Source organism: Crotalus tigris, unplaced genomic scaffold, assembly GCF_016545835.1.
Source record: "Crotalus tigris isolate CLP2741 ecotype Arizona unplaced genomic scaffold, ASM1654583v1 scf7180000024116.2146003, whole genome shotgun sequence".
NCBI lineage: Eukaryota > Metazoa > Chordata > Lepidosauria > Squamata > Viperidae > Crotalus > Crotalus tigris.
The window spans coordinates 334,224-352,268 of record NW_024100393.1 but is presented as its reverse complement, the minus strand read 5'-3'; the positions used below and the strand labels follow the sequence as shown (position 1 = coordinate 352,268).

At 38.0% G+C, this 18,045-nt stretch overlaps 1 protein-coding gene across 2 annotated transcripts in view; it reads left to right on the top strand.

The window, feature by feature from the left end:
• Positions 1-16,734, top strand: part of DNAJC10 (DnaJ heat shock protein family (Hsp40) member C10) — a 32,943-nt gene extending 16,209 nt beyond the window's left edge. For both annotated transcript variants that reach the window (XM_039322504.1, XM_039322505.1), the window contains exons 13-24: positions 494-607; positions 1,290-1,404; positions 3,359-3,486; positions 4,467-4,583; positions 5,300-5,401; positions 5,914-6,069; positions 8,561-8,694; positions 9,778-9,831; positions 10,497-10,644; positions 12,024-12,143; positions 12,716-12,832; positions 13,821-16,734. In XM_039322504.1, the coding sequence (XP_039178438.1) occupies positions 494-607; positions 1,290-1,404; positions 3,359-3,486; positions 4,467-4,583; positions 5,300-5,401; positions 5,914-6,069; positions 8,561-8,694; positions 9,778-9,831; positions 10,497-10,644; positions 12,024-12,143; positions 12,716-12,832; positions 13,821-13,832 (1,317 nt within the window). In that variant the 3' untranslated portion in view covers positions 13,833-16,734. The remainder of the gene's footprint in view (positions 1-493; positions 608-1,289; positions 1,405-3,358; positions 3,487-4,466; positions 4,584-5,299; positions 5,402-5,913; positions 6,070-8,560; positions 8,695-9,777; positions 9,832-10,496; positions 10,645-12,023; positions 12,144-12,715; positions 12,833-13,820) is intronic.
• The last annotated feature ends 1,311 nt before the right edge of the window (positions 16,735-18,045 follow it).

Below are 18,045 nucleotides of genomic sequence, written 5' to 3'. Positions count from 1 at the left end.
CTTCTCCTGAGGTTTAGTGATAGCGCTGGGTTTACACCTGGCTTAACTCAAGATGTAAGATGCAGGAGAGAAAATAAAAGAATCTGTTTTGGTTGGGAAGCTCAAACTCTGCCATTAAGAATGAAAAGTCAAATAATATGAATGTTCATATTATTGGTGAATTTATTTAATTTGCTAATTTGACCGTGTATTTGATACAACATATGCACAAGCAGATTCACCGCTGCATAAATTTGGGTCCACAGAAGTAGACATTTCAAAGAAACTTTCATAGAATTGCATTGTGAGTTAAAAAGAAATACACATTTATAGTTATTCAGTGGGAGAAAGCATGCCTACAATAAATAATATGTGGAGCTACAGATAACCTGACATATTATGCGCCTGGGGAAAAATCAGCTAATCTGTTTGATCTTTTTTTCTGATCTCTATTTAATATGTTTTTCCTTCAAAAAGGCTGAGTTGTTTTTCCTTGCCTTTTCCCTTTTGCAAGGATCACATAGCCCATCATCGATGGTTAATATTCTTTCAGTTTGGCAAAAACAGCAAGTCAGATGGCCATGACCTTAAGAAGTTAAGTGTTCTCCTTAAAGCTGAAAATATTCAAGTAAGTACCGATATGTGAAGCTCAATAATCTTTGACTTAAAGAGACAATATTAGTTTATGTAGTACCTCTTTCTTCCATTAATTCTTCAAACCCTGGTCATTTTGAAGCTTCTTGCTACTTTGTTTTAGTCCCTTGCTTTCCACATTCATCTGGGCACCCCTGCACTTTTCTTAAAAATGTATCATTGAGTTAGGAACACTGATTAAACATTTTTTTCCCAGACTGACATCTGCAGCTACTTGTTCCTTCATTAAGGATTTAGAGCATGTGCTAAGTCAGCATCTAAAATGGTAGTCTTTCCCCTTTCAGGTTGGGATTGATTTGGAAGCACACACCAATAATGTTAGAAAGCTCTGGATGTTTCTTTTCTCCTATAATGGAAAATATAATGAAGTTGCAAGGTAGTCTCAAGATTTGAGATTCTAACTTGCATAGAACAGTGTGAACGTGCTTGGGGTAAAATTAGGCTTTGATTGCATTTAAGGTCTGTTGGCTAAAATATTGTATGTCAAAACTGACCAATGCTCTCATTAGCAAAGAAAGATCATTTCTTACTCAACAAAGATCTTGAGAAAAAAATGGACAAAGAAGAAAAGGAAACAAGTTTTAAAAATGAGAGTGAAAGTAGAATGTTTATTTTGTGGAAAGTTTGCCTTCAACTTATAGCTCTTTCTTTCACAGGTTGGGAAGTTTGACTGTCTTACTGCTGCTAATATTTGTAACAGTCTGTATGTTTATGAACCATGTGTAGTGGTCTTTAAAGGACGTGGAATGGATAACTATGAAATTCACCATGGTAAACAATTTTTATATAGAAGATTTACAACAAAGATGATTAGGGGACTGGAAGTTAAAACACATAAGGAAAGGTTGATGGAATTGGGTATGTCTAGTCTAATGAAGAGAAGGACGAGGGGGGACATGATAGCAATGTTCCAATATCTCAGGGGCTGCCACAAAGAAGAGGGAGTCAAGCTATTTTCCAAAGCGCCAGAAGGCAGGACAAGAAGCAATGGGTGGAAACTAATCAAGGAGAGAAGCAACCTAGAACTAAGGAGAAACTTCCTGACAGTTAGAACAATTAACCAGTGGAACAACCTGCCTCCAGAAGCGGTGAATGCTCCAACACTGGAAGTTTTTAAGAAGAGACTGGACAGCCATTTGTCCGAAATGGTATAGGGTTTCCTGCCTGAGCAGGGGGTTGGACTAGATGACCTCCAAGGTCCCTTCCAACTTTATTATTATTATTATTATTATTATTATTATTATTATTATTATTATTATTATTATATTTATAACTGGGATAGGCAATGTAGTTTTTTACAAATATATTTAACTGCAGCTTCACAGTTCCTTCCTATTGACATTGAAGTTAGAATCAACTGGAACTGAAGTACAAAATGAGTAGATAGCTTCTTTCTGATTCATTGTGTTGTGGTAATTGATGCCCTTTTTTAAGGGAAGGATTGGACTGTCTGCTAGCCGTACATGCCCTCCCCAGCTCCCCTTTTGGAACACTCACTGAAATCCTCCATGAAGTTGCTGAGGGCATAATATTAAGATTTGTTTTCCCATTTTCAGGATTCTGGGGTCACAAAAAGGTTATGCTGTTAACAACTTGTGCAGATTCAGGCATACCTTGCACCCTTTCGCCTCACCCCCAAACCTCAGATTTATTCTTTATTAGCGAATAACACAGCCCCATACATACACATAAGCAGTTGGAAAAGGGCCAACATTTTTGGTCTGTCCATTCTGATATTAAAATGTAGTATGTAGAAAAGAAAAATGGCTTCCAAAACAAAAGGTTTGCCCACTCTAGCCACAGTGGGGAAAGTAAAAATCTGCATGTATCAAATGTCATATTTAAGGTATATATCAAAAGCAATCTTGGATGCTGCTATTGTTAAGCAAAGAAATGACTAGGAGAGCTTTCAGCTTTTTCTGTATTGATCATTTTTCCATTCTGAATTGTCTCTTCCCTCCTTAGCTTTCATCCTCTAAATTGCTTGCTTTAACATAACTTGGAAAACAATTTGAGATATATGTCACCCTTTGGATGAGAAAATGGCTAAATGAATTTAAGCAATCTTTTTATTTTGCTTGTTTTACTCCTTTGTTCAAGATGATAGCATTCTAGGGTTGTTTTTCATTTGGTGTGCAAGATGGGATACATTTAATAGGTATTTCTTAAATTAATCATAAATTGATTTGGCTCTGATCAATTTAACACAGTGCCTAGTTTTTCCCTGTACTGGAGTTCTCTTGATTTTGCTCTCAGTTCACCAGAAAGAGAATTGATTTTATGTTTGGTACTTTAAGTAAAAATTTGGATGCTGTAGAATTCAGGGATGATTATTCCATAAGACTGTTTGGAATTAAGCTCAGGGTGATTGAAAGAGGCCTTCTCATAATACTGGATCATTAATCTCTAGTAGCTTGCCTTAACTAGCTGTCTGTTGGAGGTGCTGGTTTATATTGCTGATGAAGTTGCAGTCTAAAACATAGTTCTATTAGATTGACTTGTAACATTCTTGTGCTTTCTTTCATTAGGAGTGTTATATTTGTTATGACATTTTAAAAACTAAACTCCATTTTGGAAGTAATGATCTTGCAAGCTTGATTAATCCTCCTCAGAACACATCTTCTTCTTTTATTTTAATCTTTCTTTCTCATCTTGACCTGTCTTTTGCTGAACAAAGACTAGGTGGCTGTCTACACCACATCTCTATTTTTGTTTCCTTTCAAAGGGAAAAATATTCTGTATGATTTAGTGGCCTTTGCCAAGGAGAGTGTGAATTCCCACGTCATTACACTTGGACCTCAAAATTTTCCTGGCAAGGAGAAAGAACCATGGCTTGTTGATTTTTTTGCACCTGTAAGTATTTCATCAAGGACCAATTTCCTGTGGTAGTTAAGTAACCAAGGTAGTAGTAGTAGTAGTAGAAGTAGTAGTAATAATAACAACAACAACTTTGTCACTTTGAATTGGCATACATCAAAATGAAATTTTGTTGAATACAGCTCTCAAAGGGTCAGCACCTCTGATATACACTCCTTGTTTGTGGCCAGTTCAAGTTTCAGAATGCTCCAACTCCTCCAAAAGCCTCTCTCCCTTTCTTGGGCCTGCCGACAGCCTCATCCAGTTCCTTCGCTCCATAAGCCCTGGGGCCTCTCTTTCTTTGCCTCCTTCGGAAACAGCCCTGATTTGGAAACAGCCCTGATTTGTCGTTGTGCCAGCAGTCAAATCTTGCTGCTCGCAGAACAATTTCAAACAGTGCAAACGGTCTCACTAACAGTTCCAAAACACTTGCCATACCAGCTTGCCATACCAGCAAAGATTGTCAGTCAAGTGTTAGCTTGTTCAAACACATTAAAACCTTCCCGATCATGTGGCCTAATATCCCTTATATCCCTCCAAAAACTTTTCACTTTTGAGAGCCAATGCAGCCACCGCCGATCCAGGTGCCGCCATCTTAGTAGAATCTAGGACACTGTGAGTTCTAGAGTGACCTTGGGCAAGGTATTCTCTCTCAGCTCTAGGGAGAAGGCAATCTTCTCATAAAAATTGCCAAGAATATATCCATCTAGTCATGACTGACTTAAAGGCATGCACACAAAAAATCATTTCATCAACTTTTGGGTAGTTAATGCAGGATTACATGTTGAGTTGAGTAATAGAAGTACTTGGTAAATTAATCCTTAAAGAACTGAGCCCAGAGAGACTTGTGTATTCCTCCCAGTTAAACTCTTAAGGAACATATGTATGAATAAGCAATTACCAACAACAATTGGTCAAAAAGAACCCAAAAATGTGATGAGATGTTGATTTTTTTTTCATTCTCTCTTTGATATTAGTGGTGTCCTCCTTGTCGGGCTTTATTACCAGAACTGAGGAAAGCATCAAAGCATTTGTATGGCCAACTAAAGTTTGGGACATTGGATTGTACAGTTCATGAAGGGATTTGCAATTTGGTAAGTTGCCAATAAGATTATTGGCATACACTTACACATATTAACATAATATTGTGGTAGGGGAAAGGGGAAATTACATCTTTTTTTTTTTTAGTTAAAGCCTCTATTTATATGAAAGACAGTCTTTTATACATACACTTTCATGGGTACACACACAGAGACACACTAATTCTTTGAGGATCTTAACAGCTTTTAAACTTTATGAACCTTAACCCTTAAAAATAAAGAATAAAGTGCATAGAAAGGCAGAATAATTTTTCTGATTTTAAAGAATTAGAACTTTATAAATGAGCTGAATATCCAGATAACGGATTTCTGTGGGAAAATCTCTTGGTTATTTATTGTTAAAAACTCAGAGTTTGAGTCTTAATAATCAGGAAAAATACTTAGGAAATTTCTGCTTTAAAAAAAAAAAGGTCAAAGCACTTCTCAGAAGTTAAAAATCATGCTTTTTGAATTACAGTGTGTAGCTTTGAACCTGTAGTCTTATCCATGTTTGTTGGGACTTAAATATATGCATATAAAACTTTTTTTTAAACCTGGCTAATATTTATGTGGTGTTATGTGGTGTTTTGTTCACTTCTGGTTTTTTTAAATAAATGATTGCAGTGATATAGGATATGGGTACTTTGATTTAGTTTTCAGAAGAAAGGGCCTGCCAGAGTACTGAATGGCATAGCTCCCGCCATATTTTTTTACTTCATGATCTTTTATAGCACAACATTAGAGCTTATCCAACCACTGTGGTATTCAATCAGTCTCACACGCATGAGTATGAAGGACATCACTCAGCTGAACAGATCTTGGAGTTTATTGAGGTAATTATTTATTTATTAACATTTTCTACCACATTGCAATCCGACAGGAGTCTCAGCAGCTTTACCAGAAAGCAAATATAATTAGAATATCTATGGTCCAGTTAGCATCATACAAAACCTGAAGTACTGTATGCAAGCCAGAAACAATTCAAGGGTGGGTTAGACTCTTTGGCCTGTAAGATATGCATCAAAAAATAGCAATTTATTTTGATCATACATTTATTTAACGAAACTTGTTAGATGTTGCCATGGCATATATTACAGTATTACATTTAGTAAATAACTTAATTTAAAACACTCAAAATATAAATAATCATAAGGTAATAAACAATTACAAGGAAGGAAATGTAAACTGTATAACACCAATTTTTACAATTTTAAACCTTGATATAGTCATGAGAAGCCCTGCCTATCCCCAGAGGCAGTGTTGCCTAGCACCGTTCGTTATAGTTGGAGAGGGTTGATACATTTGAAAAGGAATGTCATTAAAAATTTTCCATTCTGTGTTTCAGGATCTTATGAATCCATCAGTGATATCTCTAACACCAGATACCTTCACTGAGCTAGTGAAGAAAAGGAAGAATAACGAAATCTGGGTGGTTGATTTTTATGCTCCATGGTGTGGTCCTTGCCAAGCTTTAATGCCAGAATGGAAGAAGATGGCAAGGGTAAAAGCAAATATTGCTCATTTTTAGTTGTTTTAGGGCAGTGTTTCTCAACCTTGACAATTTTAAGGCATGTGGACTTCAACTCCCAGAATTCCACAGCCAGCACTGGAAACTCCCAGTGTTCCATAACATTTATGTTTAATTTTAATATAGTTTGTCTATTGGTAAAAGACCTGTGGTAAAAGACCTCCTGTCCTGTCCCAGGGCAAGCATACACAAACCCCTAGAGAGGTGGTTGCAAACTTTAGTGATACATCTATGAAACAAATAAACAAGAGGAAAGGGAAATGTGAGTGCAGCTGCACATATGCCCACAGCAGAGGAAACAAGTCCCCAAAAGCTTGCCTTAAAGAAAGTTCTAGTCCAAAAGAGCAGGTACGAGAGTGGTCAAATGAAGCCCAAGGGTTGTAGAAGGTTCATCAGCTGGTCCAGGTCCAAGCTCAAAAACAGAAGGGACCTAGTCCAACCCCCTAAAGCAGAAGACCTATTACCATATCAGACAAGTAGCTGTCCAGTCTCTTCTTAAAAACCTCCAATGATGGAGTGCCCACAAGCCTTTCCATTCAAGTTGGGAGTCAAGGCCCACATAGAGTAAATAAAAAAATATTGCCAACAGAGAGGCCTGAGCATGCTGCTCCTCTTAAATAAAAATAACCTCAGTGTTGCACATTTGGAAGGGTGATGTTCCTTTCTCTACTCTGGTGTCCACATGGTGAGCCCTGGCACTGGAGGGGGAAATGACAGTAGCCCAGGGTCCTGATCTTCAGAGACCAGCGGCAGCTATGCCTGCTGGTTTTGCCATACAGCCATACTTCTTCTGAGACTCCTCAGGCAGTAGCTAGTCCAGCAACACTGGAACTGGCCGGTCATTGTTAGTTTCCTCATCTGAGTTTAAGCTTGCCATGACAACTACTGACTTAGTCCATTCAATATTTTCCTCCCTTTCTGTCATAAAAAGTAGGCAGAAAAGGTAGTGTACTTGAACATAAGCAGGGTCCAGGTTACCTGCTTGCCCCTACGAATTGCATTTTTGTAGCTGATATTGATATTCCAAAGCAACCATTTCCATAGTTTGAATTCATTGGAATAGTGCAACAGATTTTTAAATGCAGTGGAAAATAGACATTAAATAGGGTTATGTTTTTCTTTTGACATTAATTGAGATTCCATATCTGATTTATGGCTCTGGTCTGTTTAAATTCCTCAGTTATTTTGAATAATGCATTGCTATTCATGGCATAGAATGTCAGAGAAAAGAAACCAACAAAAAGAGCATTAACTTATGCAAACACAAGGGAAATGACAATTCTTGGCTCCTTGACTACAATTGCAAAATGTTATCTTTGGGAAAAGGAAGATGCTTCAAAGAAACATCTCCAAATTGCTTTTTCCTTTAGCTTTCTTTCAAGCAATTTGGGATGAGATACTCACTGGAGAAACTTAGGTAGATGAACATCAGCTATGGTTCATCTGATTACTAAAAGCTTGGTTTACTGCCATAACCATTATACGCATATAAAAACTCCAATTCACCACCTAGGTCAGTGGTGGCAAACCTATGGCACCTGTGCCAGAGGCAGCACTTGGAACCCTCTCTGTGGGTACACGTGCCGTTGCCCCAGCCCCGCCTTCCCCCGTGGCCCCCTCCTCACCAGCAGCCCCCCTGGAGGAGAACCGCCCCCAGGCACAGCCCACATGGAGCAGCGCAGCCAAGGACGTAGCTGGGTAGCAGGGACAAGACTCCGCCCTCATGCTCCATAGCATGCAGCTGATGCTGAGGGGTGTGATGGAGGGCGTGTCTGCCATGGCGCTGCAGGGCTGCCTGGGCGATCTGCGGCGGGCCATGGAGGTGGTGCGTGGCCCTGTGGGTGGGTGGGGCAGGGGTGGGCGGGGACGGAGCAGGCAGGGCAGGAGGCGGAGCGGGGACAGGGATTGGTTTTGGGGTACTCAGTCTCTAAAAGGTTCGCCATCACTGACCTAGGTATAGGCTCATGTAGTTCAAAGGCTTTTTATTTTGGAAAAAAGTAGAGGGGTGTGCATTCTTTCCTTTTATAACCAGTGTGGTGTCTTAACCGAAATCCATGCAAAAATAAAGAAAGTCTGGGGGTCTTTTCTAACTTGTGTCTAATTGGGACACTAATAAGCACGGCAGCTACTTTTTTTGCTTTCATCTCTTACTCTGCCTATGAGTGAGATAATCTTAAATTGTCCTTAGTTGTTCTGGTGTTAAAGTAGTATTTTTCCACTTATTCTGACACTGCCAAAGAACAGCCTCAAACTGTATAAAAGTATATTTTCTTGCTAACTCAAGTCATGGTTATTTGCCTGTGGAGAAACTGTTAGCAAACTCTACAGATGACAAGCTATTGAATAAGGTAATTGGGTAGATTTTCTTTAAAAACATATTTAATTTTTTATTGCAGTTATGTTTGAATGGTTTATTGGAGCAATTTTTACAACTCGACTAGAATAATCCAATCCTTTCTTTTAGTTGCTGAATGGACTGATTGTAGTTGGTAGTGTGGACTGCCAAAAACATTTTTCCCTGTGTCATCAAGAAAATATTCAAGGCTACCCTGAAATAAGGCTGTTCCCACAAAAATCAGCTTCATCTTATCAGTACTAGTGAGTAATGCAGTTGCTCCTATTCCAGTCTAAATTCGTGCAAAAATGCTTTAGTTAAAAATGCTTGTATTTTGAAGATCTGAGCAAGTTTTATTTGTCTAGATGGGGAAAATAATGATGGTCTAATATAAAATTCATTGATTTGGATTAAATCCTATTCATTACAATTTTGTAGTACTTCATAACTGAAGGCATATTAGTAATTTGGCATAGCTGGAAAGGCAAATATCGCAGCTGCTTGCAACTCCTTACATCATTGCTTCTTTTTCCAGGATTGCACAGCAGCTGCAGAAGATCACACAATCCAGGGGAAGTGTACAACTGCTTTAAATATAGGTGCTACATTTGCACCTTACATAATCCAAAATATGTTTTTTTTTTGTTTCTGAGCTGTTGTTCAACATTTGTACAGTAGGATCTGTAACACTTTGATCACTCTCTTTTGAAATATTTATCAAAAAGCAAGTGTATAATATGATTAACCAAATTAAATGAGCACAGCGACATGGGTACCTACTTTGTTATTCTTTGGAATGAATCTCTTTTCTGCACTATTTTTATTATTCAGTTGTATTTAACTACTCATTTAAGGAATTCCTGCCCTTGAGATGTGGTAACAGAATCTAGTGTAAGGACTTTAAAAACTGTTTAAACAAATTGGGGTGAAATAGATCCTAATAGAACCTATTAGGGATGACTGCGATATGAAATGCCAGATGAGGGCACACTATCCTTCTAAATGACTGATGGCTTGCAGGCTTCTTAAGACGGTTTGACCACTGGATGGACAGAGAACTACTGAATCTGACTTAGCACAGTTGCACTTGTAGTATAGTCTTAGGATTCATACATTTTAATAAAGGGATGCCCATCATTTCAGAATCTGTGACATTAAATTGTCCTTTCTTGTCACAATTTCTTCTATGGAAGAAAACTTGAGGAAAATCTTGAGACTATAGAGTATTTATTTAAGGAAAAATGTATTAGTCAGATTCAGGATAAGGATATTTTTATGTAGCTCTTCTCAAAACTGAATCTTTTAGTAGAAGGGTAACTTGTTTTTTTATATATACCTATCAACAGTAGCTACAATGGCTGGCATCGAGATGCCTATTCATTGCGAAGATGGGCGCTTGGGTGAGTTGCTTACCTCTACCTTGGTTCACAACTTGATCAAACTTTTTTTGTTTGCTTTAAAAATCAGTTTGCCTGATGAAGAATTCTTAGAAATGTGGAAGCTTATAGCAACGGTTATCACAATGCTTTTCATGCCATATTGTAGGCAAGTATATATTGCAGGGGTGTCAAACTCGTAATGTCACTTGACATGTTGCGACGTATCACAACTTTTTTTCCATTGCTGGCAATGGGGTGGGTGCGGTTTCGCCATGACGTATCCGGCCCACAGGCTGGCAGTTTGACACTCCTGGTATAATGTATTTTCTAAAACCAGAAATTCCCTTTGGTGAATAAATTTTTGGAGTTGATTCACCATTTAAAGTGTTAAGAGATGTTCAAGATTTTATTATTAAGATCCCAGGTGAAATTAACCAAAGGAAATTCTTCAGTCAAATAAAGTAAAATGTTATTTTTTTCTGAAACTCGGGCTGATCAGTATTTCAGTAGGTGCTCTTCATCTTGGATGGTGATGAATGGACAGTCAAAATCAACTCTCATGATTCTCTGCTTTTAAGAATATTGAGTTGTTTGTTGCAGTCGGAGATTCTCTGAACTCCTTCACATGAAGGCATTAGTTTCATTGTTGATTTCACTGGAATCCTATGGTTCTTCTGTTTGTTTAGTTATCTGCCTCAAGTGTCTCTGGATCTGACACCTCAGAGCTTCAGTGATAAAGTTCTGAATGGGAAAGAGCATTGGGTCATCGACTTCTATGCCCCTTGGTGTGGCCCTTGCCAAAATTTTGCTCCAGAGTTTGAGATATTAGCAAAGGTAAATTCTTATGGTTTTCCAGCATCAGAAAATATTTATTCAATTGAATTTACTTGATGTATTCCCCAAATGAGCTCCCAACCAGGATATCTAGCATTTTAACCTGTAGATTATTTTTCTCATTCAAATACGGTCTCCAGCAGAAGCAAATATATGTAGCTCAGGGTTGAACTGTGGAGTTGTTGATGCTCTCTGAGCTTGGTTATTTGCTTGCAGTCATTTCCTTAATTAACTATGTAATATAGGAGTAAGCAACATCACTGGTGAGCACCATCACCAATGCTCCTGACATCGCAGTGGGTGCTCCCAATATCACAATGAACACCTAGGTAAAATCAGTCTAGCTAAGAGCATTAGTGAGCACCAAGGACTTCAGATATAGTCTCTCAAAACTCAAAAGTTGGGAGTGACTGTTGAAGCAAAACAGTAAAAGGCTTAGGTCAGAAATAGAAATGTTGACAGTATACTTAATCTAAGCATAGCTCTTTTCTGCAGATAAATTCTCTATTATCATCCGGAAAAAATAATGGCGAACTTATTTGGTTTGGTGGTTAAGGTGCTGGCCTAGAAACCAGAAGACTGTCACTTCTAGGCCTTCCTTAAAAACTGGTTTGGTGGTTCTGGACCAGTCATCTCTCAGCCCCACTAATCTCACAGGATTGTTGGGAGGCGTATAGGAGGCAGGAGTATGAGTTATTTTTGTGGCTTTGAGTTGCTGTATTTTATGTGCAGATAAGCCATGATCAGCTTATCTGTGAATAGGTATAGCCATAGGTATATATGGTATTTATAAAAAGATGGGATAAAAAGAGGAGGAGGAGACGATCACGAGCAGGGATAGCTCGTGGGGCACAAAGTGTCTGAATCTGAACTTTGAAAATCAGTTTTGGTTGCCCAAGCGCATGAGGGTGGCTTTCTCACAGGAATTCACTGTATAATAGATAGTTCAAAGGCTGCTTTCCCAGGATCTGCTCAATTGATTCATGTCCCTATTAGTAATGCTAGAACTACTTTATCATTCCAGACAAACAAATCCTCTTATGGCAAATCCTCCAGGGAGGAATGTACTACATTCTGGGGTGGGATGGGGTTCTCTCCTTTCCTTGAAACAGCCTAAAAAGTTGAAAATGACTGAACCAAAATCCAAGTTTTTGAGAATTGATTAGTTAGGAAATCAGTTATTTGGGATGACGGAAGCATTAACTACATAGAATTATGAGACTGGGGTGTTATAAAAGCTTGAATGAATGAATGAATGAATGAATGAATGAATGAATGACAAGGTAATTGCTTTCACCTAATTGCTTAGTAGTAAAACTAATTGTTAAGCCAATGGACTTTAACATGCAGCTCCTTTTCTTTTTTCCCCATTTTAAAAGACTGTTAAAGGAAAAGTGAAAGCTGGCAAAGTTGACTGCCAAGCCTATGCTCATACGTGTCAATCTGCAGGCATCAGAGCCTATCCCACAGTTAAATTTTATCCTTATCAAGGAACAAAGGTAAGCCATCTACATCAGCAAGGAGTAGATTAGAATATTTGATGGTTAACACCTGTGCCACCTTGCCATAGTCACTCTTTTATGAAAACCTGCAGGAAAGCCCCCCCCTCCCGCCAGTGTAGACATGTGGCACTAGATGCTTGGTTCTTAATAAACGATGGTTTGCTAAGTTATAGGGTGGGCATTTACAAGTGTTTTTACAAAATACATATGTATAGATTCATTTCTGTTCCAAAAGAATTTGTGTTATTGTAGAAATGTGTCCAATAAAATGTACCTGGTCATATGCAGAGCCCCACTCACTGATTATAAGCCCACCTTTTAAGTACTGAAAGCCAAAAAGAAGTTGGGGGGGGGGTTCCTTAATCCTGACCTCTCAATATTAAGCTATTCCTTATTTATATGTATCACTTTGTTCTGCCAAAGACAGCAGTATCAAGCCTACATATTCATTACCTCCTTAAGCAACACCAAGCATTATTATTATTAAACCACCTGTAAATCAGTTTGTTCCTTCTGTGTGCATTTATTTTGAGCAGAGCTAATCGTTCTTTCTTGCTCTGTTTTCAAAGAAAAATATTTTGGGAGAGCAGATTGACAGCCATGAAACAAAAGTCATTGCTGAACTACTGATGGAGAAAGTGGAAAGCCTTAAAAAAAAGGAAAAAAAACAATCTTCCAGAAAAAAGGTAGATACTTTTTCAGAAACATACTTTAATGTTATTATCTTGTACCATCAGTATCTTTGAAATTGTCAGAGCTGCCACATTTGGCCTGCAAAAAAAATCAGTGCGATCATTAGATGTCAACAAGGAGATTTTCCTGAATATTTACAGACCAGATATGGTAGTAGTTGCATTTGTGGGAAACCTTTGTAAAGATAGACTGATTTACTGGACACCCCAATTTTCATCAGTCTGTCCATCAGTATTAATGTGCTTGAAAAACTTGTTCCTGAAGGTTCAATTACTTTTCTGAATATTTGATCAGATCACTGAAATGTGGGTGTCCCATCTTATTGGATAATCAAGTACTAGTTCATACACTTCCTTCATGCCCTCCAGATCTGTTGGCCTTGGTGACTGGAATTTGGGTTGCTCTATGTGTACCAGGTTTGAGAAACTGCCAAAGAGCAAAGATGCCATGTAATACGAACCTGTAAAAATGCATCCTGTGAACAAAAAAAAACAACCTTGTTTCCTCTGAATGGCATTCTTACATTTCCTTTCATTTTTCGGTTTCAACATTTCATCGTTGAGACTGAATCATTTCACATATTTACACATTGGCGGAATTAAGAACGCTGATTTTGAATGGACTGCAGCCCAAACAGGTGGTAGTGAACAAAAATCTGATAGAGGAGTTCTCTGCAATCCCTGGGAGATCATTGCAATTGAGAAAATAACAACAGTATGTTCAGGAAAAAAAAATGAGTCATAAGATTTAATCCAAAAAGAAAGGGGACTGATACTGAACAACTAGGAAATACTTAACACATTGTAACAAAGTTAATAAAAAAAAGAGTTTTTCTCTATTTAAGGTGTAACACAGCTGATATTTCTGTAGTAGGCAAGATAGAAGAATCTGGGTTTCTGAGACTATGAATGCAATAATTTCTCAGTGTTTTACTAGCTCATTCGTGTTTTCTGTTCTTTTCCTCCCTTTTCTGAAAACCAGGATGAACTCTAACTTATGAAGTGAATTCAGAACAAAGTGAATCTGCAGCAGTGGCATGATCAGATCATGTTCCTCAAGAAGAAAAAGAAATGCCCTGAAAATCCTGGGCATGTGGATCTTCACTGACTATTAAGGAACATGTTCTGAATCATCCAAAGTGTACATTTAGTAATAGAGACATCAACTCCAACAACCAGTTTGGTACCCTAACTTCATCTCAGGAAGGCTGTTCTTCTTTGATTATTGACATGGGATTTGATAGTAGTGGGTTTTGTTTCTTTTTTCTTTCCATCTTCCCAACCTTACTCTAGAGAATCATCTCTCTTATCTTGAAAAAAAGAGCTCAATAAAATGGTGGGTGAATAGTCTTTTCTTCAAGATAGAAAGACTGAGCAAATCTCTTCGTCTTTGAGGGAAAAAAGATTGAACTTCAGTTTCATCTCTGAGGAAAAAAGACTGAACTTCAGTTTCATCTCTGAGGAAAAAAGACTGAACTTCAGTTTTACTGTTAGTGCACTTTGTCAAGGATTCACTGGATAAATTAAAGATCTAGGAAGGATCAATTCCTTTTAACATTCAACCTTCTTTATATAGAACATGAGTTCTCTCAACCTCTAGACTATGTTGAAGAGCACTCAGATCATCATGAACAACATGAGGATTTCGGTGCATGGCAGCTAAGAGAAATCCATGCTTGTGTTGGTAGAACATTTTGTAGAACACCAATGTAAGTGTTCAAAGAGCAATGCCATTGTCTCTAGGGTCATACAGTGGGCTGAATTCAGCAGCTGGCAGTATTTACACAAGTTTGCAGTGTTGCCAGCTAAAGCAGTTTAGTTTTTCATCCCAGGCTAAAGAATTTCCTTCTGCGGATTGTAATAATAGAACTAAGAACATTAATGAACAGAGGCATTATCCATCATGGCTTCTGTCATTATCACTTGAAGCAAGAGTGAGATAATATTGGCATGGATTTTTCCATGGCTACCTGAATTTTATTGGTTTCAGCAAAACTTGCTTCCAGGTAAGCAGCTATATAAGAACAACTTAAAGCTTTTTATATCAAAGCAGATACACGTTTTAAAAAGCAAGCCTATAAAAAGATATATCTGGATGGAATTTTTCCAGTCAGAGTACATCTTTTTCAGTTTGTGGCACAGCAGAATGATTCTGTTTTTTTAAAGCAGGATAATCAAACCTGCATCTGAGGTAGTGTGCTTTGATGCCTGCCTGCTCCTATGTCTTGAGAAACAGAATTATAAAACATAAATCTATATTTTAAGTGCCTTCTGAACATTTACTGGTGGTTATGGTTACTTTTATGAAGCTTGTGGTGTTGGGAACATACTTGAGATATTCTCATTAGACTTGTTCAAGGATGGAGAGCAGTGTTCTTGATGCATATCCATACAATATAATTCTTTTCTGATGCCAAATCAATACCTATGAAAATATGAAACTTATTCCAGGTTCTTAAAATCTATGTTTCACTTGCACTCACATCTTTCCTTACAACTCTCTTGCTAGTTACTTGAAAAAAAAAATCTTTCTCTGCTTAAAATAAAAATATTGACACAAGATTAGTGGCAGTATTGTTTTAAGAGAAGGAATCACTTTTCGCTCTTGTAGCTTTTTTGATTATCTGCCATCAAGTTGAGGTCAATTATTGGTGACTGCATTCTAATTGTTATTGACTTCTTATATGTGGAATTTTTTTCTGCGTATGAAAGGATCAGGATGGACGTATGTACTTCCATAATCTGAAATATCCATAGCCAGATGTAATCAGTGATAGCTAAGCTAGGAATGCACATCTTGTCATAAAATTTCCAGATATGCGTCTTTCAAGGCTAAAGTTACAGACATAGCTGGTGAATAGAAAGCAAAACAAGAATATGATTTGGTCTGTAATAGAATATAATAGATAAAATGGCTACATCTACTGATAAATATTTTTGTTCACCAGTTTCCCATATAGCCTATTTGGGATGCAGGATTCAGTAATGTAGAAAAACTTTTAAAATGCTACATTGCAAGAGGAGGAAGGAAAAGCTGCCTTCCATTTACTTTTAGTCTTAAAAATTGACTTGCAAATTATTTTCTGTATACCCGAGAATGGGTTTTGCTAATAAGGAAACTTGGTTTATGACTGGGTCTGGAAGATCTGTTAGGCTTATATAGACCTACCTTTGAGCTCCTTGATTATACAATCTAGGCCAAAGATTCTACTCTCCTATATTCTTAACTGATTAAGTATGTGGTCATACTTTTGGATACTAGACTAGAATAAGAACAAGTGATTGAAGAAACACAGAATATTTGATTAATTGGGCTTGCATTTGAGGAAGAAATCTGAATGTAAGTAGCCTGAACTCATTTATGAAATGGGCCCATTATTGGCTACAGTATTGGGAATCAAATATATGTGAAGGCACAAAAGCTAAAATAACTTGTCTGGGAGAAAATACATACCATATATGCCGGCGTATTAGGCGATTCGGCGTATAAGACGATCCCCGTCTTTATCGCCGAGCTGCATTCCTAGAACGTCGTCTTATACGCCAGGAACTACCAGTATTTCTGGCGTATAAGACGACTCGGCGTATAAGACGACCCCCGTCTTTGGCGCTGAGTTTACCGCTTCCGGAAGTCATACGCCGGCATATAGGGTACCTGTTCCTGGGTGCCTGTACTTCTGTGTGCTACAAAGAGGAACTTTGTAAATGTTTGGTGTGAGAATGGCAATTCTGTTTTAAAATCTGTTGTAAAGTTTACAAATAAAAAACACTATTCTTCTCAGCCCTTTTAAGCAGAACAGATACAGAGTTATACTGTGACTGTCAAAAGTTCTTGTCTCACTCCATGATTGTATTGTAAACAAGAGTTTATGATAAATTAAACTGTATTTCAGGATTGTGATGTTTCTGTCAGATTTTTTTCCTGAATATTTTCTTAATTGTGTTGCTTCTTTTCAAAGTTCCCAGAATCTTTAATCAAGAAGTAAAGCTCTAGTGATGGAAAATGAGCTGTGTTTGAACTAACTCCAGCCATCCACTGCCCTTAGTTTCTCAAAGACCCCCAGCAAGTATTTGTGGAACAGATGTTGAAACCTTGATTCCATACTGCTCTCTCCTAAAAAGGGAAGGTTGGAGCCTAGGTGGAAGTTGTCCAACGTGGCTGGATTTAAAGATGAATTTTCCAAGACGGCACACTCCTACCTTCAAGGACACTGGCTTTTCACCCTCCCTAAAAATGGCATTAATCCCTATCAGCTATTTTAAGGAGTTAGAGGACACTATTCCCTTCCTCAGATTTCACCAGTTCAGAAATAAAAGGCCTATTGGTTCCAGCAAAACAGCTTTAAACCATATCTGTACACAATTCTTATATAAAACACTTTGAATATCATTACTCGTATTTTTGTGAAGCATTATAAACTGCCCAGCATTTCAAATTAGTTTCATCATAAATTTTTATTTATGATACCATCATGAGGTGATATTACCAATAAATATCCTTACGATGGTACCTATTATATGCAGTGATACATTTTAGTTTTGCTACCTATCTGGGAAATAACACAAGAAGAATAACTTAGGTATTTGTTCTTCTGGTTGATGAATCAAACAGACCTGAAATGAATGCCAGGTCTTTCATTTTGAACAAATGAGTGGTTATAGTCCAGAATATTGTTTGGAAATATGACCTGAGAAGACACACATAAAATGGGGGAGGGGATCAGAATACAGTGAGGAGCATTTGTACTTATTTACGTATTTCTACTAAATATCCTTTATCAGCCATCTTGGATATAGTCCAGTGATGGCGAACCTTTTAGAGACTGGGTGCCCAAACTGCAATCCAAAACCCACTTATGTATCGTCAGGTGCTGGGTGGGTGTGGCGCACTGAGTGGGTGTGATCCATTGGGTGGGCGTGGCTTCGGTGGTAAAAGCAGACTGGGTGGGACTAAAAAGTTCAATCAATCAGTTCCAACTTTGCGCAATCTTTTTTTTTCCTCGTGAGAAGTTGAAATTGATTGAATCTTTTTTTTTGCACACGGCAGCGGAGGCCTAAAGCGAAAAGGTTTTATAAAACCCTAGGACAGGGTTGATAGTGCGCGTGCCCACAGAGGGGGCTCTGCGTGCCACCTGTGACATGCGTGCCATAGGTTCGCCACCACGGATATAGTCCTTCAGCCATCACACATCAGCTATTTTTTTAGA